The sequence below is a fragment of the Neovison vison genome, chromosome 12 (genome assembly GCF_020171115.1).
Source record: "Neovison vison isolate M4711 chromosome 12, ASM_NN_V1, whole genome shotgun sequence".
Classification (NCBI taxonomy): Eukaryota; Metazoa; Chordata; class Mammalia; order Carnivora; family Mustelidae; genus Neogale; species Neogale vison.
Window position 1 is genome coordinate 30100450 of NC_058102.1, and position 27506 is coordinate 30127955.

The 27506-nt window shown below is 39.9% G+C and overlaps 2 protein-coding genes across 6 annotated transcripts in view; one reads left to right on the forward strand and one right to left on the reverse strand.

Moving 5' to 3' along the window:
- The first annotated feature begins 5468 nt into the window (after positions 1-5468).
- ATP2B1 (ATPase plasma membrane Ca2+ transporting 1) overlaps positions 5469-27506 on the forward strand; it is a 124068-nt gene continuing 102030 nt past the window's right edge. For 3 of the 5 annotated variants that reach the window (XM_044228993.1, XM_044228997.1, XM_044228998.1), the window contains exon 1: positions 5469-5559. The gene's annotated coding sequence lies outside the window, so the exon portion shown is untranslated. Of the gene's footprint in view, positions 5560-5992; positions 6179-27506 lie in introns of those variants that run through there. The other 2 variants (XM_044228994.1, XM_044228995.1) reach the window with 2 other exon arrangements.
- LOC122890871 (putative HTLV-1-related endogenous sequence) lies at positions 5582-6073 on the reverse strand. The gene has a single exon (XM_044226330.1). It carries the CDS (start codon positions 6071-6073, stop codon positions 5582-5584), a length of 492 nt encoding a protein of 163 aa, XP_044082265.1.

The following is a 27506-nucleotide window of genomic DNA, read 5'->3' on the forward strand; positions in this document are numbered from 1 at the left end:
TACAAGTCAGGAAGGGAGGCCTCACCAGAAACCTATCTTTAAGGTACCTTGATCTTGGCCTTCTGGCCTTCAGCACTGTGAGAAGACAAATTTTTGTTGTTTAAGTCAACCAGGCTGTGGTATTTGTTAGCATAGCACCAGAGAACTAATTCAGCGTGGGTATCAATGCCATGTCTATCCCTACTGAGAAGCTCTGTTCCCAACTCTCTTGAATTCTTAACAACTATAACCGCAATGGGAAACCCCAACTCTGAGTCACCAGAGAATATCATGCAGACCTCAATTGCTGTAAAATCATACTCTACATATAACATTTTTCTCTATCCTTTGCTTATCCTTTAGTTTCTTTAATCTTCACAATCCAGTCCTTAGCCTTACTCCATTCTGGCTGATCACCATAAGCACTATTATATAAGAAATATAAGGATGCCATTTATATGCCTATGTCATCTTTCCTCTAAACTTCAATTTTTACTTTTCCTTCACAGTTTTTTTTTTAATGCCTCCTTCTACATCAGAGAAAGAGATGTTCTTTTTATTTTCAAGGCAAATACCCTCTATCCACTTTAGATCCTACCTTCATCTGACCTCTGCACCTGCTCCCCAGCATTTTCATCTTATCTCCCATGCCCTCCTTTTCTCTGCCATCAAAAATACATAAGTCAAAAAACAGAAAATTGACTTTCAGTAGCTTAGTTTTTGGTGACTGATAAATTGGCTTCTTTCCAACATTTCTATCAGTAAGAGAAAAAAAAATGACACTGAAAGAAGTTCCCTGGAGTCACCAGAATAAAAGAGCAAGGCAGTGGATATAAATTTAGAATTCATCGTTGGAGAGGTGATAGTTCGCTTGCTCATTCATTCATGTCAATCTATTTTTATCTTAAGCACCAACTCTGTGCCTGGTTCTGTTAGTTTGTATAAATGGATAGATGAACTATCACCTTGGTGCTAATGCCTCTTAAATAGACATCTTCTTTGTTTTCCTACCTTAGTAAGCTGAGAGAGCATTTGTCAGGGTCAACTACTGGTTAATGAATAAATGAATGAGTGACACTGGTCTTGTCTTCAAGGGGCTGAAGTCATGAAAATAGGTGAGCTCTATAGAAGTTAGGATAGAGAAAAAATGCTCAAATATAGGAATTTAGTATTGGAACTAGCAAGGGAAAGAGAAGGAAGAACTAATGAAGGACACAACAAAAGAACATTGTAACAATGGAGAGAAAAAGATGATAAGGTGCTTCAAAACTACCTAAAGGAACTGTCCAAACTGTGTTTTCACTGGATCCACTCTGAACAGATTTAGTCAGAAACTCAGTATAACCCCAGGATCTGCACTGTTAAGCTCATACAAGTGATGCTTCTGCACATTCTAAAGTCATAAAAAACTAGAGTGTCCAAGAAAAGGTGGGCAACAATGAAAAACTGTAGAAATGTAAGCACTGAAAAACCTGGAAAATGTAAGATTCTCCCTGAATGTGAAAAAATTCAGCTGATTTTCTTACTGTTAGCATAAAACGATAGCGAGGTAAGCCCATACCAGGGATGGTGGAGCAGAAGATGGCTGTGTTGGGCAGCTGAATCCGTCATACCATCACCTACCTTTGGACTTCTAATGTGAGAATAATAAACCCCTATTCATCAAAGTGAAGTAAGTAAAGTGAAAATGTACAGTTTAATTTGCAGTACCTTTATTTAGTAGTAAGGGATAAAGAATGAATGCTTATGAGTACCAATGACAACATTTATTGGGCATTGACTATGCATAAGCATTCTGTTAAGAGCTTTGTATAAATATCTCACCAAAACCTCACAACCGCACAGTGATACACCATAACTCACCACTATTAATGGAAAAATAAATGAGCTCCTCTTATGGAGGTAAAGAATATCAAAGGTAGTAAATATATGTTTCATGGCTAATGAAAGGATAGGAATATAATAGATGCGGTGAACTTGTTAATTGCCAGGTACTTTTCCGGACATTTCTCCTGCCCACCATTTTTTGCATTAATTTAAATCCTATATGTCTTTTGTGGCACAAGTCAAATCTAAATCCTCTTTTAGGAAAACCTCCTTAACATTTAAGTATGAGCTTTCCCTTTTTTGATCTTTGGGAACTTAAATTTAGGACCACACTCTATGACCTAAATTGTGTAATATTTGGGGTAGAAAAAAATGCCTTATAACTAGAAGAGTACAGGGTGTTGATTAACTCCTGTCAAATGATGACAACTAACCATTTTGCATTTTTCACCTATAAAATTTTCCATTATGTGACTTGAAAATGCTCATTTTAGGCTTACCCGAAGTCATACTTCATTTAACTCAGCAAACATAATTAATTTGTTACTAATAGATAACAGTTCTCTGTGGTTTTCAGCTAAGGAATGTTTCTCTCGACATCTCTCTCTGGTGATCCAGGTTAATGGAAACTGGAGAAATACAACTACTTTTCATGAAGCATTTAATATTTCTTCTTTCCTGCCTCTTTATATGTGTCAATTCTCTTTAGCATTTTGCAATGCTCAGAACTAATACATTCATATATGTATAAACTGAGGAAATTATGTGCTTTTAAATACATGCTGCTGTTGGTAAATCTTTATTTTGTCCTACTGCTAGATGCTTGTGACAGAATTCTTGGGGATAAAGATCTTAGTGCTTCTTTTTACACATAATTACATTAAAGATTTTAGAAAACCGTCTCTATGAATTATACACAATTAATACATGTTGATTCAATTGACATATCAGAAAATAATCAATAGTTTAGATTTGCTCCACTAAATGGAATATACTTTAATAGTTTGCAAAATACACTATTTTGAAAACATGGCCTATCTTCAAATAATGTTAATATCCCAAATAGTGACTTGCCATAGGATTTAAATACCTTTATAAATCTTGCACTATAACTAAAAAAAACATATTCAGATATTCAAAGTGTATTAAAAGAACTTTGTAAAAGTATTCAACAAAAATTGCATTATTTTATTGTTATCATGCACTGATATATCTTTAGTTCAGTTAAAATCCATGGGACAAGTGAGGTCCAAGATAAGAGAATATGGCTATATCTTATATAGAAGCATCTTTGAATTCAATTAGTTCCATTTTAGGAAGTACTAATTAAGCAGTATCTTTTTGATTTTTACATTGAGAATTATGTCACTAAGGTGGTCTCGGTAATAAACCTTTCAGAGATGAAAATGAATTTCCTTATGTAATGTGTACAGTTATTTCTGCATTGTTTTCAGGCTCTTTTGCTATTTGAAGAATGAAAATATAAAAACCAAATTACACAGTACAATCGTCTTGACTATGACAGTGAAAGTATATCAGTGTGTGTGACTCACATGTCATTAAAATGCATATAAATATGTTCTAGGATATATATGTATATAATCTCCATAAATGAAAACTCTATTGAAATCACATCTTAAAATGAAGATGCTGAGTAATTTTTCATGACCACAACACTTTAAAAGCATATATTTTATTATTTGGAATTGCAACAAACCCACAAAATGAACACATTCTAGTTTAATCTATTATCCATTTTGCTAGTGTACTGTACAGATGATTCATGTATTACTTTGTCAAATTCTTGATTAAAGTAGGATACATAATTCAATTTTCTATTGCGACTTCCTTGGAGGAAAATTTGGACAAAAGCCAATGATTCTTAAATTTCTCTAAGCCGTTTTGAAAAGTTAATCTATTCTTCTGTTACGAAGTCTTGAAATAGAGTCAGGAAGGGCTATTCTACACCAACCAATTCCTTAACAGTGATTAAAGAAAGGAAGAACTGTGTCATTTTGCCCAAGTGCTAATTTTGCATGTCGAGGGCACAGCTCAAAAGATAATGTCTAACCTGGCAAGATACATAAGTTGATAGGAAAAAACCCTATCTTTAACAGGGTAAACCTGGAGTTTTTTGCTTATGAAACTTATGTATTTGTTTCTAAGCCTTTATAACATTTCAAAATAAATGCTACCAGAGAGTGAACACACACGTAAGAAAGTCTTTTGCATCGCCTATATGCTTTTAAGAAGACGTTACAAGTATTAAATTTTCCAGTCCTGGAGTTAAGGGAGGAGACTCTTCAGATTTTATCTTTTTGTTTTGATTAAGTGATAATGAAAATTGCACTAATAAGGTTCCTGAAAGAGCGTCGATGGTTAATTCAAATAGAGGCGATTGAAGGAAGATGGGACACGCTGTCTAAGGCAAGATAGGAATCTTTACATCCATGTGTGCATGTTTGTGAAGGAAGGAAAAACCATTTTATTTTCTAAGTAGATGTCTCTACAGGCAGTTTCTTTTTTATTAACTTGCAAAATCTTAGTTTGGAACAAAGCATGTTACCTTTTAGCATCTAAATCCCGCACACTACCCCGTGTTTTTTCATTTCTCACCCACACGAAAGAAGGGTGCAGTGTCGAGATGCTACAAAGTGAACTAAAAGAGCCAACGGCTGGGTACAGGGAGAGAAAGCAAACCCAAAAGGAAAACATGGGGGTTTTAAGCCCGGATCCGAAGGCACGCCAGCGTTAACCCCTTGGGCGCTGCAGCGGGGATCCCCGGTGTCTTGCGCCTGACGGACAGGAACACGGGCGCCCCGCCCCCATCGGGGTGGGGTGCTCTCCTTCTCAAGAAGGGAGCAAGCTGAGGCACTTCTGTAGTCCGGAGCGTGCGTCACGACCTGGGACAGGCAGCGAGTCCAGTACGCAGTGGAGCAGAGACGCGGCGAGGAGCCGCTCAAATGTCCGCTGGCGCGGGGTCAGCCTGAACCTGTCCTCGCCAGGGGCGCTCGCCCTCGCCCGCCCGCCCGCTGGCCCGGCTCCCAGGCTCTGGAGGGGCGCAGGCCTGAGGATGGTTCCGGCGGGGCCTCAGGTGAAGAGTGCCCGCGTCCGACTGCGGCAGTCACTGCGGTCCTGCCTCCACACTCGCGGTCCCCTCACGGACCCGCGCCCAAACAGCAGCTGTGAGTGACGGAGTCACCGCCCCGCGCGCCCAAGCCACCCCCTCCTCCCCCGCCACCCCTCCCCCGCCCCATACGTCATGGAAACACGGACGTCAGAGATCCTCAGCCAATCGCAGGCAGCAGCAGGAGGAAAGGAGCGAGCGGGAGGGGGCGGGGGCAGCGGCGAACCGAGGCTCTCGGGGAAGGAAGAGAGGGAGGGGCGCGGGGAGCCGCGAGTCCCCCGCCCCTCACTCCGGACACCCTTTCCCGACCCGGCGGCAAGTTCTAATCGCCGGTCGCGCGCTCGCCAGCCGGGGACGCGCTCGCCTGGTCCTCCCCTTAAACGCCCTCTCCACGGCGCTCGGGTCCTAGTCCCTGTCCCAGCCGCGCTTCCTCCGCGCGCGCGCGCGCTTGCCCGCCCCCAGGCTCCCCGCGGGCTGCGTCACGTGACCGCGCCCAGCCAAGGCGGCAGCAGCGGCGGCGCGAGCTTCGGCGGCGGCGGCGGCAGTGGCAGCGGGAGCAGCTGCGCCGCCAGCGTGGAGCGGGAGGCGTGTGGGTGTGGAAAGAAGGGAGCGCCAGACCGGAACGGGTGAGCGTTCACCTCCCTCTGCCTACCCGGGCAATCTTGCTGGCCACCCGGTGCAAACGGGCCCCCTGCCCAGAAGCTTTGCGCATCTCCCTCGTGCTCGGCCGTCCGCCCTCGGGTGGCCGCGGCCCCGCCCGGAGTGGACCGGGCTGCGGTGCTCACGAAAGGGGCTGCACCCCGCCCGCCGTGCTGTTGCGGACGGCGGCGTGAGGCTGGCGGAGCTGCCCGTGCTGAGCGCGGCGCGCCCTGTGTGCGGCTCTGCGGAGCCGAGGAGGCGGGTCCTGCGGGGACGCGGGCGGCCACTCGGCGGCTGCCGGGCTCTGGGCGGGGGCCGGGCTGGGCGCCGCCTCCTCCGCCGCCGCCTCCTCGCAGTGCAGCGTGAGTAGGGAGCCCCGGCTGGTGGACGCCGAGCCTCTGGGCTCCGCGGTCGCCTCATCCTCGAGGTGTAGCCGCACCTCCGCGTGGCGCCCCGAGCCCCGCGAGTCGGCTGCGGACGAGCAGAGGACCGAGCCCCCATTCTCCGTGCTTCCCGCTGCCCCCCACCGCTCCCTCCCACCCCCGACCCTCCCGCAGCCTCCCCTACCTCCCCCCCCTCGGAAAATGGTTCCTGCTGCCGGGCGAGGTGAGTGGCGGTTGCCGCCCGCCCGCGGCGGTGGTGGCGGGTCAGGTCACCTGCGGGGGAGGCCGGGCGGAACGCTGAGGTCTGGGTGTCGCGGCGGGGGTCCTGACCGCTGGGCGCTCAGCGGACTGCGGCGCAGTCTCGAGAAGTTGGCGCGGGCGTTCGGGGCGCCCCTCGCAGGTTGTCTCCTGCCGCGCCCGCCCTGGGAGATCGGAAAGGTGAGCGGGTTCCTCGGCGTGCGCCTCAGCGCCCGGTCCGGCCAGGAGTCCCCGCCCAGAGCCCGAGGGACGGGGCTCCGTGGGGCTTCGTGTCTACACCCGCTGCTCTTCGGCTTCCAGCCGCGTCGGCCGCGCCATAGCCCATCCTGCTGCTGGCCGCCCCCGCCCCGGCGTGTGGTGACCTTGAGGGCAGCGGTGCCCGGCACTCTTTCCCCGCGCCCCGGGAGGGTCACCCTCTAATCCCCGACTTCGGCCCTACTGGCCCTTCGCTGGCTGAGGGCGGGGGCCCCTCGTCGGCCCCTCGCTGGGGCTGTTTGATTGATGCGTTGTCACACTGGACGGTGATTCCGCGGGAGTTCGAGAGCCTCCTCGCTTCTCTCCCGGTGTCTCCTGCTTGGCCCCCCCAGAATGTTCACGGCTGCTTCCGATTCAGATTTTTGGACTTAGTTGAAAAGGGAAAAATAAAAAGAAAACAAAACAAAAAACCCGTGCGTCCTCCACTCCCTCTTTGGAAAGGGTCAGTAGAAGGAACCGCATTATAGTTGCGGGGGCGGGGGGTGTGCTCCCTTATCCCATCCTGCTGGAGAATCTTGTGGTAAGCTAGTTAGCGACCCCTGGTTCTGCGCCGTGGTCACTAGCTAGGTTGGACTCCGTGCGCATTTCATTCACCAATTTTCTGCGGGACCCGCGCTGGGAGTGCTCGCATCCTGCGCGGTGCAGCGGTGCTGGGCGCCGAGCGCGGGGGAGGGGGCAGGGGGTCCTGAGGGACGTCTGTGGGGTGGGGGGTGTCTCTGAATCTGGGGAGGGCTGGACCCTGCTCCACACACGTATTTTTTACCCTTCCCTGGGATTAGAGCGCAGCCAGCAGTCACCTTTGGCTGTTATGCATGCTACTTTCTGGGTTTATTAATAATCTAATGGCTCGTTGGTTGGTATCGATTGCTGTTCATGATGAATTAGTTATATGGGTGTTTTTTTCGTATGTGTATAGGTATATGCATATGTCTGGACTGTCTTACAACATGGAAGCCTTTGTTGTGTTTAACCTCCCCCACCTGGGGACAATCTTATTTTAAAATAAAGCTCTTGCTCAACGTGGGTGTATTTTATAATAAGAAGTACTTTTAAGGATCTGCTTTGTACGAGGCTGTCCTCGAGCAGAGGGTGTGTAACCCTTTGGATGGTGGCCCACGTGAGTCAATAAAGGGCCTTCACCGCCTGCCCTGCTGCCAGCCTTCCCCAGAATCCCTGTCCTCGCGTGTGGTAGAGGCGGATTGGGGGAATTAGAGGGATTGGAGGGGAATCTGCTTTTTGTACTTGTGCGTTTCGTTTGGGCAGCCCCCCCCCCTTTTTTTTCCTTTTCCATCATGATGCGTTCAAATTTGAAGTAAATAGAAATGTTTTTCTTACAAGGAATCTTTATAAAAACTAGTGTGTGAAATGGACTTATTTAACCATGATTTCAGGGGGGGGCGTTTTAGTTTCTACCTTGCTTTGGATGAGACAGTTAAATTGCTGTAATTAAGGGTGGAACTCTGTCCTGATTTTGGTTTGGGTGTAACTGCAAAGATCTTTGAAAAGTAACTGTTATTTCCTACCATATAGTCTGCAAAAGTGAGTCACAATCGGGTGAGTTGAGGACAGAGCGCCACCTTTAATTTAAAATTTCGTGATTTTTTTTTTATTAAAATGGTGAAAATTCAGAGTATGCCTTCTTGATTTTTATGGCAGCGGCTGTCATTATGACATCCCCATTTAGACGCATAAGGTAAAATTGTCTGTTCTTCTGCATTAGTGGGGGATTCCTGCAATTATGTGGGAAGTTTTGGTTTTTTAATTGAAGCCTGAGATTTAATGTAGAATTCTGAGATGAGGTGAGAAACTAGTTTTGATTTGTGCTTATATGATCATAGGAGTAATGATAGTCTGGACCTACTTAGGAAAAGAAATAAGGAAATAGCTGCATTGTAAATAGATATTTAAACCTACCTATTACCACCAAATCGAGGTACCTACCAGCGTGATGTGGTTTTACAGTTTCTTTTGAGTTTTGTGCTATTAACAGATTCTGCAGGAAACATCCAAAATATCTGTAAAATTATTAACCTTGAGTAAGGTTATAGTAATTTTTTTGTTTTTCATCTTCCAACAGCCTGCCTTTTATGGCTTTCCTGTGAGTTTTATAATTACTTGTTTTTAAATGATACAAATTTGAGGACTTACAGCGTGAGTACATACATTCAAAGTTACTGAAGACCATGTTGGGAAAAGTGGTTTCTATATATGACTCCTCTCAAATGCAGTCTCATACAAAAAATAAATGGAGTTTTTAATGCTTAGGAAAAAAAGCCTGTAGCTGACAGCTGAATTGGTGAGATTTCCTTCCCTGCCCATTTGCTCCCTTCTGTCCCCCTTTCTCCCAGATAAAAAATCTAAGGTACATTATCTCTTTAGGCACAGGATACTTTTTGATAATTGTAACTACGGGTGTAGCATGAAGAAACAAAAATTTTAGCTCTCAAGGAATGAATGTGTCCAAGTTACCAAATACAATTTTCATTACTGACCACAAGATATTATTGCCCTTCTATCTGCATTTAAGTTTTAATTGAACACTTACGATTTCTTCATAGATCACTATGAAGCATAAGCTATTAAGTTATAGATGTTGTATTAAGTTAAAATTGAATTACAAATTTGCTTGAGATGAAGAGTGGCTTATACTTTTTCAGTCTGTGGAATATGGCCCCATGTTGGTTGATGTATGCAGAGTAATTATACACAGTTTTGCATGATTTGATAGAAACTCTGATTTGTGGGTTAAGTTTTACTAAATGCCTTTGTCGGATATGTTTAACTTCATTTTGAAAGAAACAGTCTTTTATCATGGGAACTGAGTTGTGTATAGCTAAACAGGTTTTAAGAAGAATGGCCCATTACAACTATCTGTTTATTATGTAGTAACAACAACAAAAGTGTTTGCCCCCTTTTATCGTCCTTTGTTACGTATACAAGCAGTTGAAATTGGTTGTTTTCACTTTTTTATTCTTGAATTTTGTAATGAATGAGCAAAACAATAAAGGAGTAAAAATACCAGGAAGCAGAAACTTTTTAAAATTTTTGCACCTTGATTAAGACCTTACTTGTCCAGTTGGAAGGAAATACTATTTTCTAGAAGGTAAGGTGATTAAATAAAAGGGCACCATGAGTAGCTTATTTTAGAATATATAGAATCTGTGGTTAACATTGAAGGCAAATGATTCAGTGGTTATGGGAAAAATTTTTTTAAAGATAAAAATACTTCAAAAGATTTATTTTTTAGCTTTTACAGATGTTTTACATAAACCTACACATGCATTGTTGCTTTGTTAAAAATTTTTATTTTGGAAATTGAGAGAATAGTATACTTATTGACTAGTTTTAACAGTTATCAATTGGTGGTGGCCCATCTAATTTCATTTCTGTCTTTATGCATGAAATATGTCTGTTATAATGGGGACATTGGTCAGGTAACTGAAATGAATTCATGTGTAATTTATTTGTAATTTACGGAATACACAATAATGCCTAATATGTAGTTGAATCTGAAAGGTAATTTTTATGTTCTTCGCTGTTTCTGTAATAGTCTGTTTTACAGCAGGCTCCTAAAGACAGTGTCTCTCAAATTTTGCTTGTTTAGTAATAATGTTTTTGTTTTATAAAGTTTTTTACAATATTTCAGAATATGTAACATACTGCCTCCTTTGAGTCTCACAACAAGTAGACCTGTGAGATAAGAGAAAAGATAGTTGTACCCCTACACACACACACACACACACACACACACCACCCCCCCACCCCCCGTTAGTAAAAAGGATTTGTCTAGGCCCTAAGGTCACATAGCTAGCACTTAGATTAGCCAGAACTGGACTCTAGGTGGCTTCTTGCTTTTATTCCATTGCTGTTTCCATTGTACATGTTTTTATGTGCATTTGTGAAAGTTACATAGGTTTATGAAAAATCGGTTTCTGACCAGAGTAAATTTAATACTCAGATACAGACAGGTTTGTTTATACTGTGTAAATATAATCTATTGCTTATATTTGGCATAATGAAAATAGTTCATACCCTGATTTACTTATTAACAGATGAGTAAAATGAATTTGAATGCGTATGAAACCTTTTATTTTTAATATTGTGAATTGGATCATCTTAAGTAAGGAATTTTGTTTGCAAAGACCTCTTGGTCTTTGAAATGATGAGGGATGTCTTAAATCTTGTGTCAAAAATAAAGTGGCCTGTACTAAAAGTTTCTTCTTTCAATTTCGGCTATAATTTTTTTAATGCACTTGTTTTTCTGCCAAACATATGTATTCCATAAATCTTTTTGAAATGTTAATTTGTAATGACATTTAGTTTACAAAGTCCCCAAAGGAGGAGATTTTTAGTTCCTGAAATTCAAAAGCTTTCTATAAATCTCACCAGGAAGGTAGTGGTTCTCCAGCATCCATGGGCCTGAGGATCACCTGGGGGAGTGACTGACAGGGCCGACCTCTGGCATTGCCCCTGCAATCCTGATTCAGCAGATTGGGGGTGGGGCTCAGCAGGCTGCATTTGGAGAAACATCTTCCTTCAATTTATGACCAGGTTAAAATTATTTGATGTGGTAGAGATGTAAAGATTTCACTTTGTGTACAGAGTTAGTGCTTTCAAATAGTTTTGACTCTTGTACCCATGTTTGATTAGAGATGGTGGTTTTTGTGACGATTGTAAACCTGGTAAATTGAAAATACTTTTGTTATCTGTGTTCACTGTCTTCCTGTAAAAGATCTGTCTGTGGTTATTTGTTAAGTTACTTATTAATCTTTGTGAACTCTTAAAGAATGTTCTTCTCTTTTTGTTTTCATGTCCCCATGTCTGCCATTTCCAAGTGACTTGAACATAGGGACTTATTTTGGTAAAAATAATGAATCCTATGTCAGTGGAGAACTGAATATTTGTGCTTTAGTCTGGCTCTTACATTTTGTTAGAAGGAAAAACTTTAGATGTTCCTTCAGACTAAAAAGACGTTAATTGGTGGATAAGTGGTGGTCCTTACCAATTTCAGTTAACAGGCAGCTGTTCTTCAAAAGGAGCAGGTTAGTGTCTAATGATTTTTCAGTAATATTAATGATGTAAAACTAATTGATAATTTATTCTTCTGAGCATTAAAACAGAAGTTACTGCTCTTTTACTATTTGTTAAAAAATTTTAGATGCTAAATAACAATTTATATAACAATCTACTCTGAGGTCCAGTTGATGTAAACTGGTTTGACTTTTTAAACTGTTTTATCTAATACTATATGCCACATGTGGATTATTTAAGTCCTAAAATAGTTGTTTCTGCTTCATTATAACACAGTAGTAAATAGCCTTTATTGTATTTAAAATATATTTTATGATGAAATTAATTTCAAAGTAAATCCATTTAAAGACTGTGTTGAACATTTTTTTTGTTGTTTGTTCCAAAAGCTTTGGCTTGTTGGCTGTGCTTTAAGATATATTTAGGAATCATGGGTTATAATTTACAAATGACTATGGAAATCGAAACTATTAAAGATTTCTGGCAGAGAAATCCAGATACACTATGGGTAAACTTTTCACCGTGTTCTTTTGAAACATTTTTTTATTGAATTTTTCCTAGGATAGTGTTAACTGTTTTAAATAGTATGCCGTGTTTTTAGTTAACTCTTTGGTGAAAATATTACTTGGTACTTCTAAGTGCAATAACTTCCAGCAGTATGGTATCCCAACCTCTGGAATAGCTGCTTTGTATTAATATTATTGTCAGCTGGGCCTCTGGGGGAAAGAATAAAGATAGTTTTGAATGGACCAGTGCTTGCTTGCATTGTGAAATCTGAGATTATATTGCCTAACTGTAAGCTGTTATGACTACTGTAAAGACCTGGTAACTTTAGAAGGAAAAGTTGTACTTTCTGAAAAATAGATCTGAAAAAGGATTTGATTGTTTAAAAGATGCTTTTTAAATAACTCGATTATTTACCGTGTGAATTTATTGTTCACTGTACTAACTCAGTGAATTTGCTCCCAGAAGGAAATTAAACAGTCTTTTACTCTCAGAACGCTCAGATCTGCTGCTTTAATCTATCTTTCATATTTGTGCCAGAACTTTTTTTGTTGTTTTTAAATAGCTTTCCTGCTGTCCTTTCTTCACTAAAACTTCTAACGGTTCCTCATTTTTCTCTTTATCAGCATGCACCTTAGCTCTGAAGGCCTTTTATAAAATCGCTCAGTATTTTCCAAAGTGTTTTTTAGAACACTGGCTTCAAGAAATATTAATGGGGGGGGGGTTCTTTAAGGGAAGAGGGGCAAAACTAAAATCCAAGATTGCTGCTTTCTGCAGTTTTCCCATTTGGTTTTTCTCCCATGCTTTGATATGTTAATATGGATGGCATCGGTGTAAATGTGTTTAATGCTTTGTTCCTTTCACAGAATCCCTTTTCCTGGATTATCCCACCTGTTACTTTTCTATATTACCTAATAGGATCACCACTTTTCTGTATTACTTAATGGGATTAGCACTTTGCACACCTCCAGGGGGTGCTATTCACATAGGTCAAACTGTTAATCACCTTTCTTGGAGTTAAGAGCAGTGCTAGTAACTTAGTGCTGACTGCTGCCCACTGGGGGACAGTCATGGAGTCTGGCCATCTTGTGTGTCCAGTCTGCTCATTCCTTTTGTTGGGACTTCATTATGTTTTTCCTTTCACCTGATGGGACCCTTGATCTTGTTTATCTAAGTGTGCGCATCCTTCAAAACTCAGCATTAGTCTCCCTTTCTCCCTCATCACTTATTAACTTTTTTGTCTGAATTTCTCTGTGTGTGTAGTCTGGGTCATACACTTCCATTTATTATAAATCGTTTTTGTCGTAGTCATTAATTTCATTTGGAGATAATATAGAGGAGTTGAGATAAGAACATGGACTCTCCGGGATACATAGAACTTTATCTAGCAAATGTCCAGTCAGCGTTTTTTGGCCTATTGATTAAGGACTTAGGTATTGTGTGGCTTGCGTTGTTAAGGTAAAGCAGATAACGTTGAGGAATTTTTCTTGGTGAGTTTCTGAAGCCTTTTTAACCTTTGCAGTTTTAACTGAGGTGGACTCATAGGACAACCTGTTTTACTTTTGGAAGACAACTGTATTCCATAGAAAGTTGCAAGGACAGTAGAATGTAGTATAAGAAGTCTTCCATTTCTTAATTTCAGTTTAGTAATTAATTTGTCTCTTTGGTTTTATTTTGATTGTAATGAGTCATTATACTAGCTACAATTCATTATACAAGTAAAATTTGTATCTTAAGATGACCAGTTTCGTTTTCCTGTTAGTTCTTTGACATCTTTTCTTTCATTGGAATGGAGGTTCTTAACGACGTATTTGTTGGATCTGTAGTCCGTTAGCCTGTTGCATGATGTGAAACACCATAGTTTGAAGCATATATTATGGTTTAAAATTTAAACTATGATATTCTTGTTTTGCTCTTTATTGATAGAAATACCGTAGGGACCAAGTTCTTAAATGTAAGTTTGCCGAGGGTTCTGATTTTTCTGAGAGAGTCCTTTTCTATGAACTGAGAATGAATGTTTGCTTGTGACCTGGTGTGGGATCATTGTAGGAAGGGTAGATAAATGGTCTCTGTTAAAGTTTAAAGCACAGTATATGGTTATTCTTCTAACTGCCTTTCTTAGGTCAAGAAAGGAAAGCCTCAGGGCGCCTGGGGGGCTCAGATGGTTAAGCATCTGCCTTCCTAGAGCAGGTCATGATTCCAGGGTCCTAGGATGGAGCTCCTGCTCAGCGGGGAGCCTGCTGCTTTCTCCCTCTACTGCTCCCCTGCTTGCGCTCTTCACTCTTTCCCTCTCAAATAAATACATAAAATCTTTAAAAAAAAAAAAAAAAGGAAGAAAGAAAGAAAGGAAAGCCTGTACTTGACTTTATCAGTTATGTTAAATGCTTATAATACGTGAGTCGTAATTTCGGACATTCAGGCAATTGATTGATACAGATAGTATGTAAGCTGTTATATTAAAAACACTTGAGAAAAGTTGCTCTCTAAAGCTCTTTCATTTTCCAGTGACTGTTCTTCCAACTCCTGTGTAGACTTGATTGTTGGTAAGGGATTATTGTAGAAGAAATTTAAGACTTGCTCCTGCTTTAAGCTGGCAGTAGTAATCATACTTAAATTTCTGACCAAAAGAGGAGCAAAAAATGAAATCTGTGAAGGCAGAAATCAGTGAAACCAGGAAAAGTTGAAATGGGTTAGGGTATGCTCTTTTCCTACAGGGACACAGGTGGATGACATTGGCACATACTCCATCCTGCCCTGCTAATACCTAGGCTTATGCAAGATTTTCAGTTTCTTTGCTATCATTCTTCCTTACTTAAGCCTAAAATTAAGGGAGTGCTGCTTGAAGTACTCTTTGTTTACAAAGCCAATCACAAACAAGGGTCTTTAGACAATCCCAACAGCTGATACCACTGTGGAGAACTGTCGAGTTAAGAGGGCAACAATGCAGGTAAAGGACTGAATACAAGGAGGGTCAATCAGTGACATGGGAAAGAGAGGACGGCAAAGTCTAGGAAAAGGAGATCCCCTAGCATCAAACTCTCTGAATGTCTGGTATCTGAAAAACGAACATCAAGCAGACAGCCCTTCCCTGCTTGCAGAGTGGATTCAGGGTAAAATATCAGTTCTCCTGCCTTTGGGGTCAAACTCTGCCATATTTTTATATGTCATTGGATGCTGGAACCAACCGCATCTACTTTTGCCTCTGGACCTCTTGCTGCCTCACTCCTTTTGCTAGAAACACCCACATGTCTTAGAGCCTGTGTGTCTTTTTTTTTTTTTTTTTTTAAGATTTTATTCATTTATTTAAGAGAGAGCACAAGAGCAGTAGGGGGACGGGGAGGGCAGAAGGAGAGGGAGAAGCAGACTCCCCACTGAGCAGAGGGCTTGATGTGGGCTGGATCCCAGAACCCTGGGATCATGACCTGAGCCACCCAGGCACCTTGAGCCTATGTGTCTTTTGGTATGTGTGACTGGAGCTAAAATTTCTGATTTGGGTTTTTACTCTGTGATGTTATGTTTAGATTCTCCAGATTTAAATTTGAATTTTACCTTCACCAGTAAAAAGCCAGGTGACCTTGCGTAAATCCCTGGGTTTCTTTGTTACTTCCCCAAAAGTGCAAAATACAAGGTCAAGGAGTTTTTTTTGTTTTTTTTTGAAAGTTTCGACTTAAAAAATATTTTTTTTTTAAAGATTTTTTTTTTTTTTTTTTTAATTTATTTGAGAGAGAGAGACAGTGAGAGAGAGCATGAGCGAGGAGAAGGTCAGAGAGCGAAGCGGACTCCCCATGGAGCTGGGAGCCTGATGTGGGACTCGATTCCGGGACTCCAGGATCACGCCCTGAGCCGGAGGCAGTCGTCCAACCAACTGCGCCACCCAGGCGTCCCATCGACTTAAAAATTTTTTATGGCTGTTGTAGATCTTCTCTTCCCACCCTGCCCCAAATTTTCAGCCATTTAATTCTTTATTCTTTCAGATTTGCCTTCTAATTTTGTCTTTTAACCTGTTTATCAAAATTTGATGTTCCATCTGTGATATGCTGTGTTTCATTCATAAAAAATTACCTAGTTTTTCAATAAATGTATTTATCTAAGACTTCCAGTTAAAGAAATGGAGTATAAGTGGCATTTAAGTCTGTTCCCTACCGAAAGCATACTAAAATTTGAGAACGTGTTGAGTTTACATATTTATGTTAAGATTCCCGGCTGCCTGCCTTCTCTTAGCTTTTAGGCTGCTGGCCAGAGTTGAAGTGTCTTCTCTGAAGATCCTGACCAACTCCGGGGGTTAGGGGAAACTTAAAGATTCTGGCATTGGCTCGGTGTTTGTGTGAGGAGTTTGTCCGGAAAAAAAAAAATGTATGTCCCAGTCTGATCACCCTGCAGTGAACTCCATAGTCAGAAAGTCCTATATGCACATACTTAAAGTGAAAAACTTGTTACATTATATTGAAGTGAACCTATCACCATGGTCAGGTTAATGAGCACAGCCATTCCCCTAAAAATTTTCTTGTGCCTTTTTGTAATCTTCCCTCCTTTCTCCTCACTTCGCTAGGCAATCACGAGTCTTCTCTCTCTTGTTATAGATTAATTTGAACTTTCTAGAATTTTCATGGGAATCATGCAGTGTGTGCTCTTTTGGGGCTGGCTCTCATTCAGCATAGTTATTTGGAATTCACCCATGCTGTGTATAGTAATAGTTCAGTCTTGTTATCGTTGATACAAGGATTTGCCTCTGTGGATATACCACAGTATGTTTGTCCATTGACCTGTTGATGGACATTTTGGGTTCCAATAATGTATAGTGTCCCTTCAGATCTTTTGTCCACTTTTAGGTTGTTTGCCTTTCTATTTGAGTCTTAGTTTCTTTGTATATTCTAGATAAAAGTTCTTTAGGAAACATTACTGTTTGTGTTGGGAGTGGGGGGAAGAATGGTGATGATAGCCATTGATAACACCTAAAAGCGAAAAAGCAAGCAGGAGCACTGTAGTGTTATTTGTAGAGGTGGGCTTGGGTACTAAAAGAAATGACACCTATTCCCCATTGCCTCTGAGTGGAAAATGGAGTAGGGGAACTAAAAAAATGCTAATATTAAAAAGAAAAAAAAGTCTTGTAAATCTTACTTTAAATGGATGGTATGCACACATATGTTTGTCAGAACTAAAACGAATACATCCATGGACTAAGTTTATTCGTGTGGACTACCCAGGTATGCCTGTACGTCAGTTCTTGTGTCTTGTTTACCTTCTTTTGCCACTTAGATGCAGAATTCCGTATTACTTTGGGTAAAAGAATCAGTTTTTACAAAAACGTAAGTGAGCAATGTGGACTTAACAAGGGGCTTCATTTCTCAGAGTCTTCCTCTACTTTGTAAGGTCAGATTCCCCATTCCTTTATTACGTAGAGCAGTTTGTCCCTACCTTTGGTTTCTTGAGTTTCCCCCGGGATTTTCCATACCACCCCCACTCCTCCACACACAGCCCAAGCAGCTTATAAAAACCTATAAAGACATTTTTCCCCCAGATGGTTACATACAGTGCTCTCCCTATCATAGGGTTCTGGTATGTGATTTTTCTATTTCTTCGTCGGGATAAATATATGTTCTTAGTGTTGAGAGTACTATCCTGTGAAATGTTGATATGTGAGACACTCTTTAATAAATCTGTTAAGGAATACACTTTTTTAGGTGTGTCTTAAGGATTAACCATATTTCAAAATTCTGCTTCATTTCCTATCTTCCCTTTGAGAAACTTGGTATTTGACTGAATTTCTTCCTCTTGCTCTTTTTGGGAAGGAAGTAGAATCTCAAAGGGAGAGAGCAATCATCTCTCTTAAGAGAGGCTAGAATTCAGAAAGAAAGAAAAAAAAAAAACCCAAACTAATTTTTTTTGCCAGGGTGCCATGAAGAATAGATCAGCTTCAAAACACAGTAATGACTTTGACTTAGAGAAAGGGAATTTAAAATTATTGAATAAAATGAACACCTGTATAATTGCTTTCTACCCGCCAGGTTTTATTCTACACAGTTTATACAAATTAACCTATTTAAACCATGGGTTCTATGGGATTTGGGGTCAAGGTATTCACTACTGAAAATGGAAAGGATTATTAATGGTTTTAAAGGGAAATCCTAAAATACAGTGGCTTACATAACTTTTACCAATTTAAGATGTAACAACACTGAGGTATAATGTCTGGGGAATAGTAGACTAATGTAAAATGAAATAAAATCACTCATAATCCTACTTCTGTTTATTTTTGATCCTTTAAAAATTTGTATACTTATTAATATGCTTAAGATAATGTAAGTATAACTGTATGCTTTTAAGAAAACTATCATTTTTCTCGTCATTTTTTTCATTCATATCATTTTAATGACTATGATACTCCATTCTGTTGTCTAATTTCCTTGTTACTAGATGTGTTTGGGTTTTGAGATTTTTCTCTTATGTTAAATAATTCTGCAGTAAACACCCTTATCGTTATCCATGATTATATCCTTTGTAATTATTGGGTTTGAAGGATTTTGGTAGTTTGTTATCTCTTCATTTAAATTTTTCTTCTACCCTGACTTCCTGTGAGGCTGGTTAGGTATTTGGGATTCTTTGTCTTTTCTTGCTATGTGTACAATTTATGTCATTTACTCCTAGGTCTCTGCTTTACTTTTTGAAATTCTCAGAGCACTTTTAAAATTTCATATTTTGTTGTTTACTTTTTTGGACACTTCTCTGTGATGTTCACTTTGAGAGCCGGAACTGTTAATCTTCTGTTGCTTCCTGCTGGCCAGTGCCTTGTACCTGTGAGGGTGGTCATGACTCTCGAATGAGCATCTTGTGTCTAGTCTTGAGCATGAATCCACTGACGTTGGGCTCCAGTAAAATGCTTGCTTTGTTTCTTCTTAGAAACTGTGATATGCTTGTGGTGAGAATTTATCACAAGACACTATTCCTTTGAAGTTCAGTTAAATATGTCAGTGGAATGACCCTGTTGAAGATGAGAAATATTTTGTTTTAACTGTACTATATAAATTTAATTCTTTCTGAAACAGTTCCACCATTCCTGCTTCTAAAGAGTAGGATAGATTTTGCTAAGTGGAATAGAATTCTAAGAAGCCCATAGAGAAGGATACTACTTTTTTTTTTTTCCACAAAATGCCAATGATACATCATTTTTCTAAAATGCTTCTTTACAGATTAATGTATCTTTTTTCTAATAGAGAAGAAAACTACAAAAATTTAACCTTAAAGTTTTAAGTGCAAATCTGACAGTGGAGGTTCCATAGTGTTTAGGAAGGTGTCCTACCTAGCAGGCTCTAGTTATGACATTATATCTGAGATTTTTTTTTTTTTTTCATCCTCAGACTTTGGAAAATTTAATATTTTGGGTGAATATATTCTTTCAAAAAATACTTATGTGTTCACTGTGCTAGACAGTAACAGCTGTGACCTACCAAGACACGCCGTTATGCAGAGCTTTAAGTCGGCCTCAGTCAGTGTCCAGTGTTCCTTCTTGGTTTCTTTTTTTATGCAGTGATTCATCAGGTGCTGTGTGCTTCCAAGGAACCCCTGTAAGTGTGTGCACATGTCTGCTTCCTGATCTTTGATCTCTTCCTATAACGAATGAGGATATATTGTTTCCAGTTATTCTTACACAAAGAAGAAAGGCATTTTGGAGTCTGCTGTCACATTTTCAAACCTTAATAGTTTTGTTGCCATTGTGGGCTATTTTTAGAACTCTTGCTACTGATCTCTGTCCTTGTGTCACTATTGCTTTTGGAGGTTTTTTTGAGTTGTGCTGAGCTCTGCTTGTAATTCCACATACAGCCAGGCTATCAGTCTTGAATTGTGTCATAATCTTGGACTGCCCTCACTGTCTCCATTCTTGAGGGATATCTGTAGATTCAAATGAAATGTTTCGCCAAGGGAGGCTATATTGGTGAAGGTCTGTGTCCTGCAAAGAGGGAAACTTGTTTTTGAGATTTTTTTGGCCCTGTCTCTCCAAAGTCTTTTCAACACTAGATAGCCCCATAAGGTAGATGCCCCAAGGAGTTGAAAAGGAAGAAATTTTGAGTGGTTTTGGGGGTATAGAGCAATGATAGTTCAGCTGAAATTTGTATGTGTACAGAAAGAATTTTGAGGTCATCATTAAAAGATGCTAGATTATGGTGGTGTTGATAACTTTAGAATGACAAGCTACAGAAGTCTGCAAAGAAGGAAGAATAGGACAGTTGATTGTAACTTCTTAAGATTTAGTAGCTATATATCTAACTATATGCATTTGAATGTTAAGAGTCGGTGTTATTTTTTTCTCTTAAATACAACCTCTTAATTGCTTGGAAAAGTTATGTGTGTAAAAGGATAAAAATGTACCAAAATAACTTGATCGTGGCATTCTATAATGTTGAGGTCAGCGAGTAATGGCAGTCTTGTTGTGGAATGCAAATCACTGGGCTAATTGCTGTCCAGAATGCCTCTGAGAGGGGAAGGAATGAAAGAGGAAGGAGACTAGAAGAATGGCGAGAGGTGTGGAGTCATTTCCCTCCTAGCCTGAAGGCTATTATTTATCTGGCTTCCTGAACCATGTAAAACAAGTGGAGAACCGGGAAATTGGCTGAGGCATCCTCTAAGAAGCCAGAAGTCCCTGCATCAAAACTCCCAGTGCCTCACCTGCGTGTAGGTGTTTGCTAGGTGTGTTCCCTAGCTTTTTACATATATTCCTGTAACGTTTTGATAACTGGTTTCCCAGCTTACTACAGATGAGAGCAAAATTGGAGAAACTGGACAGGTTGTACAGAGGCAGGTGTAAGTATCCGGAAAGAATTGAAAATTGACGTTTGACGATTTTTTAATTACAGATTTTTGAAAGATCTTTTAAAAAAGCAAAAATTAGGGACTCAAATTCCCATCAACTCAACATGGAAAAAAGTAGAAAAGGAGATTTTTTAAATGAAAGAGAAGAATTCACAAAACTTAAGAAAAATTAGTCATGGAAAATTTGGTTCAAAAACAACAGCTTTGCGCTGGTCTTCCCATCTAGGCTAGTCATCTTTTAGGACTTCTCATGAAACTCCTTTGTGAAGCCTTCCTAACCTGTCCAGAAAATTAGATGCTTCTTTCCTGGCACCTACTGAATTTACGTGTGTCCAGTAAGACTGAGCCCTCTGTGCTGCCCCATCTCTGCTGTCAGAGTGATTACCTTCATCATACCAGCAGTTCTTACTGTGTACAGACATGGCCAGCCTGCACATTATTCTGTGACATACTTTGTACATCCCACTCCCCTTGCCTAAATTCCTCACATTACGAAATACAGCTCTTCTTTCAGTTCTTTGATGAACCATTTCCCCAGCTTCCCTAGGCAAGGTCATTTCCATGTCTGTGGGCCATTACTTTGTATTAAGTAAATGTTTCCTTGAATCTGAAACATGGGTTAGGAAATAAATCGATTGAATAACAGTTGTGGGGGAGCAAAATGAAAAATACACAGAAACACTTTCACTTACTGATGGAAGCATATAATAGGACTATTTCACTTTATTCAATATAAAAAAATTTGAGTCTAAGCCTTTTCTGACTTACAAGTCAAGTCAGTCATTTTAGCCATTGCTTGAGGATAACAACGTGGTGGGGTACCTGGGTGGCTCAGTCGGTTTAGCATCTGTCTCTTGGTTTTGGCTCAGGTCATGACCTCAGGATGGTGAGATGAAGCCTTTTAGACTCCTCAATAGGCATGGAGTCTGCTTAAGATTCTCTCTCTCTAAAAAAATAAAAGTAAATAAATAACAACATGGTCACATGTTGCTTTTTATAACCTGTGGTCTAAGATCTTAGCCTCCTTAACATCTTTGCAGCTGACTTGTAACTTAGAAATTTACTGAAGTATATAGGTTTTGTTTGCATTTCTTATTGATTAAACTCAAGGCCTTTTTTTTTTTAATAGTCTTTATGTTTTTAGGGGTTTTTTTTGTCCTTCATGTAATAGTAACTTGGAGTGCTAATGCATTAAAAAAGAAACACTACCCTTTTCTTTGATAATTGTGTGATTTTTCTGAGAGGTGGCAAATTCTGTTCCTTTTAATTGCTCTGCCTGGTGTGTGACAAGCAGTCTGTGTATAAACCAGCTTTTGCAGCGTTACTTTTTAATTACAGATTTTTGAAAGATCTTTTAAAAAAGCAAAAATTAGGGATTCAAATTCCCATCAACTCAACATGGAAAAAAGGGTGGAGTTAAAATTCTTGGAAGTAGAAAGAATGATACCTGAAATATATTTGAGCAGGTAAATATGGCCTTTCTAAAGTATTATTTATTACTTGTATATCTTTGCAAGTCCATATATTGAGTTCTTCAAGGGAATGAGGTCTAGGTTATTTCATCCCCAGCACTCAGCACCTGGTACATTGTAGGTCTTAAAAAGAGCGGTACTCTTCAGTGATTACTTGCCAGTTTAATTATGCTTGACTTTTTAAAGTTGTCCAAGAGAATTTTGTGGTATGTTGTTGGAAGCTTTTTATGTAAAATATTTAAAGTTATTTCTTTCTAAGGCTAAGTTTCAGCTTAGGGCAAATATCTCATAACCTGATTCTGCTGCGTAATTAAGGGCTTTTGACATAAAGAGTGCGAGCACTGAGTTAACAGTCACAGACTTCAGACCACTGCATTAGTTAAAGAAAATGGACTTGGCTTACTGGCTTTATTTGAGGTCATGAAAATAAAGCATCTCAGGACACCTGAGTAGCTCAGTTGGTTAAGCTTTTGCCTTAGGCTCCGGTCCTGATCCCAGGGTCCAGGGGGTGGAGCTCCGCATCTGGCTCTCGGCTCAGCGGGGAGTCCGCTTGTCCCTCTGCCCCTGCCCCTCTGCTTGTGCTCTGTCTCTTGCTTTCTCTCTCTCAAATAAATAAATCTTTAAAAAAGGAAAAAGAAAGCATCTGACTTTCTTTTATAGTTAAGAGGATAGATTGTGTCAGAAGTGTGTTGCGTGTAGCAGTTGGTGTCATTTATTTTGTATAGCAGCCCTCCAAATAAGCTGAAGACTCCTTTTCCCTGTAGGTAGAGACGTGAGTCAGTTTACCTGCCCAAATGCTGATGGCCAAGAAGATATGTGGACCCAACTCCAACTCCCTAGTCCCCTCACTTTGTGCTGTAATACACTGTTGGGCCTTTGACTTGTTAACAGAAGTTTAAAGTGACGTCAAGAGGTACTTTTTTATTTTTTAATTAAAATGTTTTTAGATGAATCTTGAAGTGCTTATCCACCTAAGGTTTGATGAAAAATGTGTAAGAGGGTAGGCATTCGGTTTATTCTTACTCTGAATATTGACTGCAAAAAGCCAAATTTAAATCTTAGTTTGCTTAGGTTGTGGGAAGGTGGTGCCGTGGATTTAGAGTGACAAACAATGAAGACTTGGTATCATCCTGACCTTAAGCAGGAGGTTTTATGCTACCAGCGGTAGTGGGAGGAAAGAGGAATTGTTGATGGAATGTGGTATATTTGATGCTCTCTAGGGAAGAAAGTTAAGGTCTATAGTAGAAAAGTATTAACACTCAAGACCCAAGAAAGCGCTGATGTCAAATCAAAACTAATAAGTGATAAATAATGAGTGGTTTAAAAAAAAAGTTTACTAATTTTTTGAAACCTAGTTCTGTTGAATTTGTGTCACGAGTTTGAAAAACTCATTTGGGCTTAGGATGTTGACATTCTGAATGGATACTGGAAATTCCGTGTTAAAAAATACCCTTCATGGACACTTGTCTCAATACACAAGTTGCTGTGATACAAATTTTCAACCAGTGTCCCTAGAACAAATAGTGTGTGAACCATCTACCTTATTAATGAAAATTATTTACAAAGTTATTCTTGATGATCTTCAAAAAAATAAAGCATTCCTGCCATTGAGGATATTTTCTTTTAAGAGTGACCTAGGCTCTAAAGGAAATTTTAGAATAAAAGTGCTTGAAATAAATGTTTTTAGCATTGGCAGCCTTATTAGGATGAGATAAGGTCAACAGATCTTGGTAAAAAAATTAAATACTTTTAGGCTATATATATTCTGATACATATTTTCATATATTGGTTATTTTATGGGCATACTGAATAGTAAGCAGCATAAGGGCAGAGTCTGGATTTATTAGATGTTCAGTAAATGCTTATGAGAAAAGAATCCAAATAGTCAGAAGAGTTCATAACTGGAATTCCTATCCGTTTCATGCTTACATTATAGAAGGTCAAGTAGTCAATATGAATTGAATGCACAAAGTGAATTCTGGGTTTGTCATTGGATCAGTACAAAATGCAGTGTAGAGTATCACAGCTTCTGTGTTTATATCTACAATGGCATTTAGTATTTAGAAAACAGTTGCTTAACTTCTGTGTACATAACACTGTGTACACTAAGGAGGAAGGGTAGGAGATGAAGATGAGGTTCAAAAGAAGTTATCTCCTTAACTGGTTTATGAAAAGCTAGGTAAGATAGATGTATTTAAGTACAAAGATAGCAGAGTGTCTTTCAATCTTATTTATTGTAAGTAGTGATGCTAAATGAGCAAGATTTAGGATTAAACGCTTTCATGAATTTGAGCAGCCCAGATCTTGACCTCTGACTTCTGATCTTTGTAGGTCACGTCCCTGTTCCGCAGTTTGTAATAGTTGTGCAAAAACTTGGGTCTGTCTTCAGATATTTTATAATCTAAAAGATTTGATAGGCTTTAGCTGTTCCTTTATAGGTCACTCAGTTATCCTCAGTAATGAAGAGTAACATGAAGTGAAACATCACTGGTCAAATGAAAGAAAGTGCTAGAAGTTCATCCTCTGGTACAATAAACAGATAAAAATGACCTTCTCTGAGGCTCTTCTCCTTGGGTTAGATGCTTGCTAAAGATTTTGACCTGATGATATCTGTAAGAAGGTGGGTGCCCTTGGGGGCTTATTATCAGAGCTTCTCAATCGGTCAGCAGTATGGTCCTTGTTTTCTTCTCCTTATGTGGAAGAACAGTGTTCTTACAGGTTTTTAGACTTTTTTTTTTTTAAACACATCTGACTTAGTATTCTTCATATGACTAACTTGATAGAATGATCTTGCATACACTGTGTGAGTTTTGCCTCCTTATTTTGACATCTTTCAGTGGTTTCCAGATAGGTGGAGCATTTTGTTTTTGTTTCAACATTGTAAAAGCAAGTATTATCATAACTTGTAATACCTAGCAAATGAAATTGCTGGGTAACATTTATTTCAGTCTGTTGAATTTATATCCGAAATATTAGTATTTTTCTCTCTTGGCAAATAGAGTATATGGAATAAAACGTAACATTTCTTTTATTCAGGTACCCCAGTTATATAATTTTTATCATCATTTCTTTACTGGATCATGTACATTAAGAGGAAGAATGATCTAAATTTATGCTTTTCCAAGGATATTTGGAATGTATTTTTAAAGGGGGTCTCATTTAGAAACTTGACTGTTTCTTTAAATTGGAGCAGAAATTTTCTCATTAAATAAATATTGAGATTAAGTTCTAATTAATGAGGGCGCCTGGGTGGCTCAGTGGGTTAAGCCGCTGCCTTCGGCTCAGGTCATGATCTCAGGGTCCTGGGATCAAGTCCCGCATCGGGCTCTCTGCTCAGCAGGGAACCTGCTTCCCTCTCTCTCTCTGCCTGCCTCTCCATCTACTTGTGATTTCTCTCTGTCAAATAAATAAATAAAATCTTAAAAAAAAAAAAAAGTTCTAATTAATGAGAGTTTTATACCATTTTAGAAAGGCATTCTGTGTGGTAGTATCTTTATAGGAAAATCATGATATTAGTATTACATAGGTGAGGAAGGGACTAGGTGATCAGATAGGCCACTTTCTTGACCTCATTGCCTAATATGTTCAAAGAGGCTAAAACATAAATGACTCCAGAGGATATAATGTTAAAGTAAGTATGGGTATAGGGTAGAGACACGTTTATGTTTTTATTTGGGTGTCCAGTTGTTTTCTTTTAGTATATGGGTGGCCACTGTAGTGGCACTGGCTGTCCAGTTAGCTGATGGAAATTTGCTACATGGATCTACATGCTCACACACATCACACACGGGGAACATGAAACCCTTCCCAGTCATGTAGTGCTTCATGTTGGAATTGAGCATTTACATACTATGCACCAGTGTAGATGAAGTAAAGCTCCTGGAAATGGCCTGTACCTGGAGAGTGTTCTTGGGCTGGTTCAGTTGTTTATGAGTGTGATTGGTTAGCTCGTGTTCCTTTATTACATGTTGGTAGTAATTAATAAAGACTGTATTCAGTGAAGCACTGTTTTTGCTAAAATTTCCTTTTAGGAGATTATTTGGAAGGTTTAATTATGTGCTCCATTACATTGGATAAAAGAGGAACTACAGTTGTGATTTTTATACCTTAACTACAAACTAAAAGTGAATGTGCTCAAAAGCGTATTTGTTATCTAGCATTCAGCAGGAGGATAGGGGACAAGAGAAAGGGCTCTGGTAAAGAGGAGACCAAAGTCAGCCTGGGATGGATTGTAGATACTGGAAATAGGACCATTTTGTACTCAGAAATAGACTTCTAACAGCTTAAGCTGGTATAGGCTTCTGGTTTATCTTCTCACGGGAGTTAAGGCATAAAATAGTCCTTCTTATCTAAAAAGGGTGAAAGATTGAGTTGAAAAATGAGTTTTACAGATGCTTAAGGGAATTTCAGAGAATTTTCTTTTAACAGTGTGCGGGGTTTTCAGTTCATACTTGGAGAGAAAAAACATTAAAATTAAATATTGCTTGAAGTAAAAGGGAATATATTAGTCTGGTAGGGCTGCTATAACAAAATGCCGATGACTTTAAAAAAAAAAAAAGGATTTTTTTTTTTTTAACCCATCAAAATTCTGGATGCTGGAAGACCAAGATCAAGGTGTTGGCAGGTTTGGTTTTCTCGTGAGGACTCGTTTCTTAGTTTGTAGATAGTTGACTTGCTGTTTCCTCTTGTGGGTTTTTCTCTGTGCTCACATCCCTGGTGTCTGTTCCTCTGATAAGGACACCAGTCCTGTTGGAATAGGTTCCCACCTTTGTGACCTCATTTAATCTTAATTACCTCTTTAAAAGCCCTATCTCCAAAGACTGTCACACTGGGGGTTAGTGATTCAACATAATGAATGTGGAGGAGGCACAATTCCATCCATAACAGGGAACACACAAATAAATTGACAGGAACGTGTTACTTTGTTGAAGAGGAATGGTTGTCAGACTTAGCATGTGTCAGAATCACCTGGAAAGCTTGTTCAAATACATTGCCGCTCCTCCCCCCACCAGGATTTCAGATTTGATAGGTCTGGAGTGGTCTGAGAATTTGCATGTCTACAGGCTCTTAGGGATGCTGATGATGCTGGTCTGGGGACCCTAGTTTGAGAATTTGTGATGTCTTATCTTCCGTTTGGATTGAGAGGAATTGTGCAAGAATGCCCCTGAGACAGAAGGAGCAGCCTTGGGGATGGGAATGATGAGATGCGGCTGCAGTGGGAAATCGGAG

What these genes read in the sequence shown, in the direction of transcription:
- LOC122890871 (XM_044226330.1), bottom strand. Translation starts at nt 6,073, where the DNA reads ATGGGGGCTCGGTCCTCTGCTCGTCCGCAGCCGACTCGCGGGGCTCGG.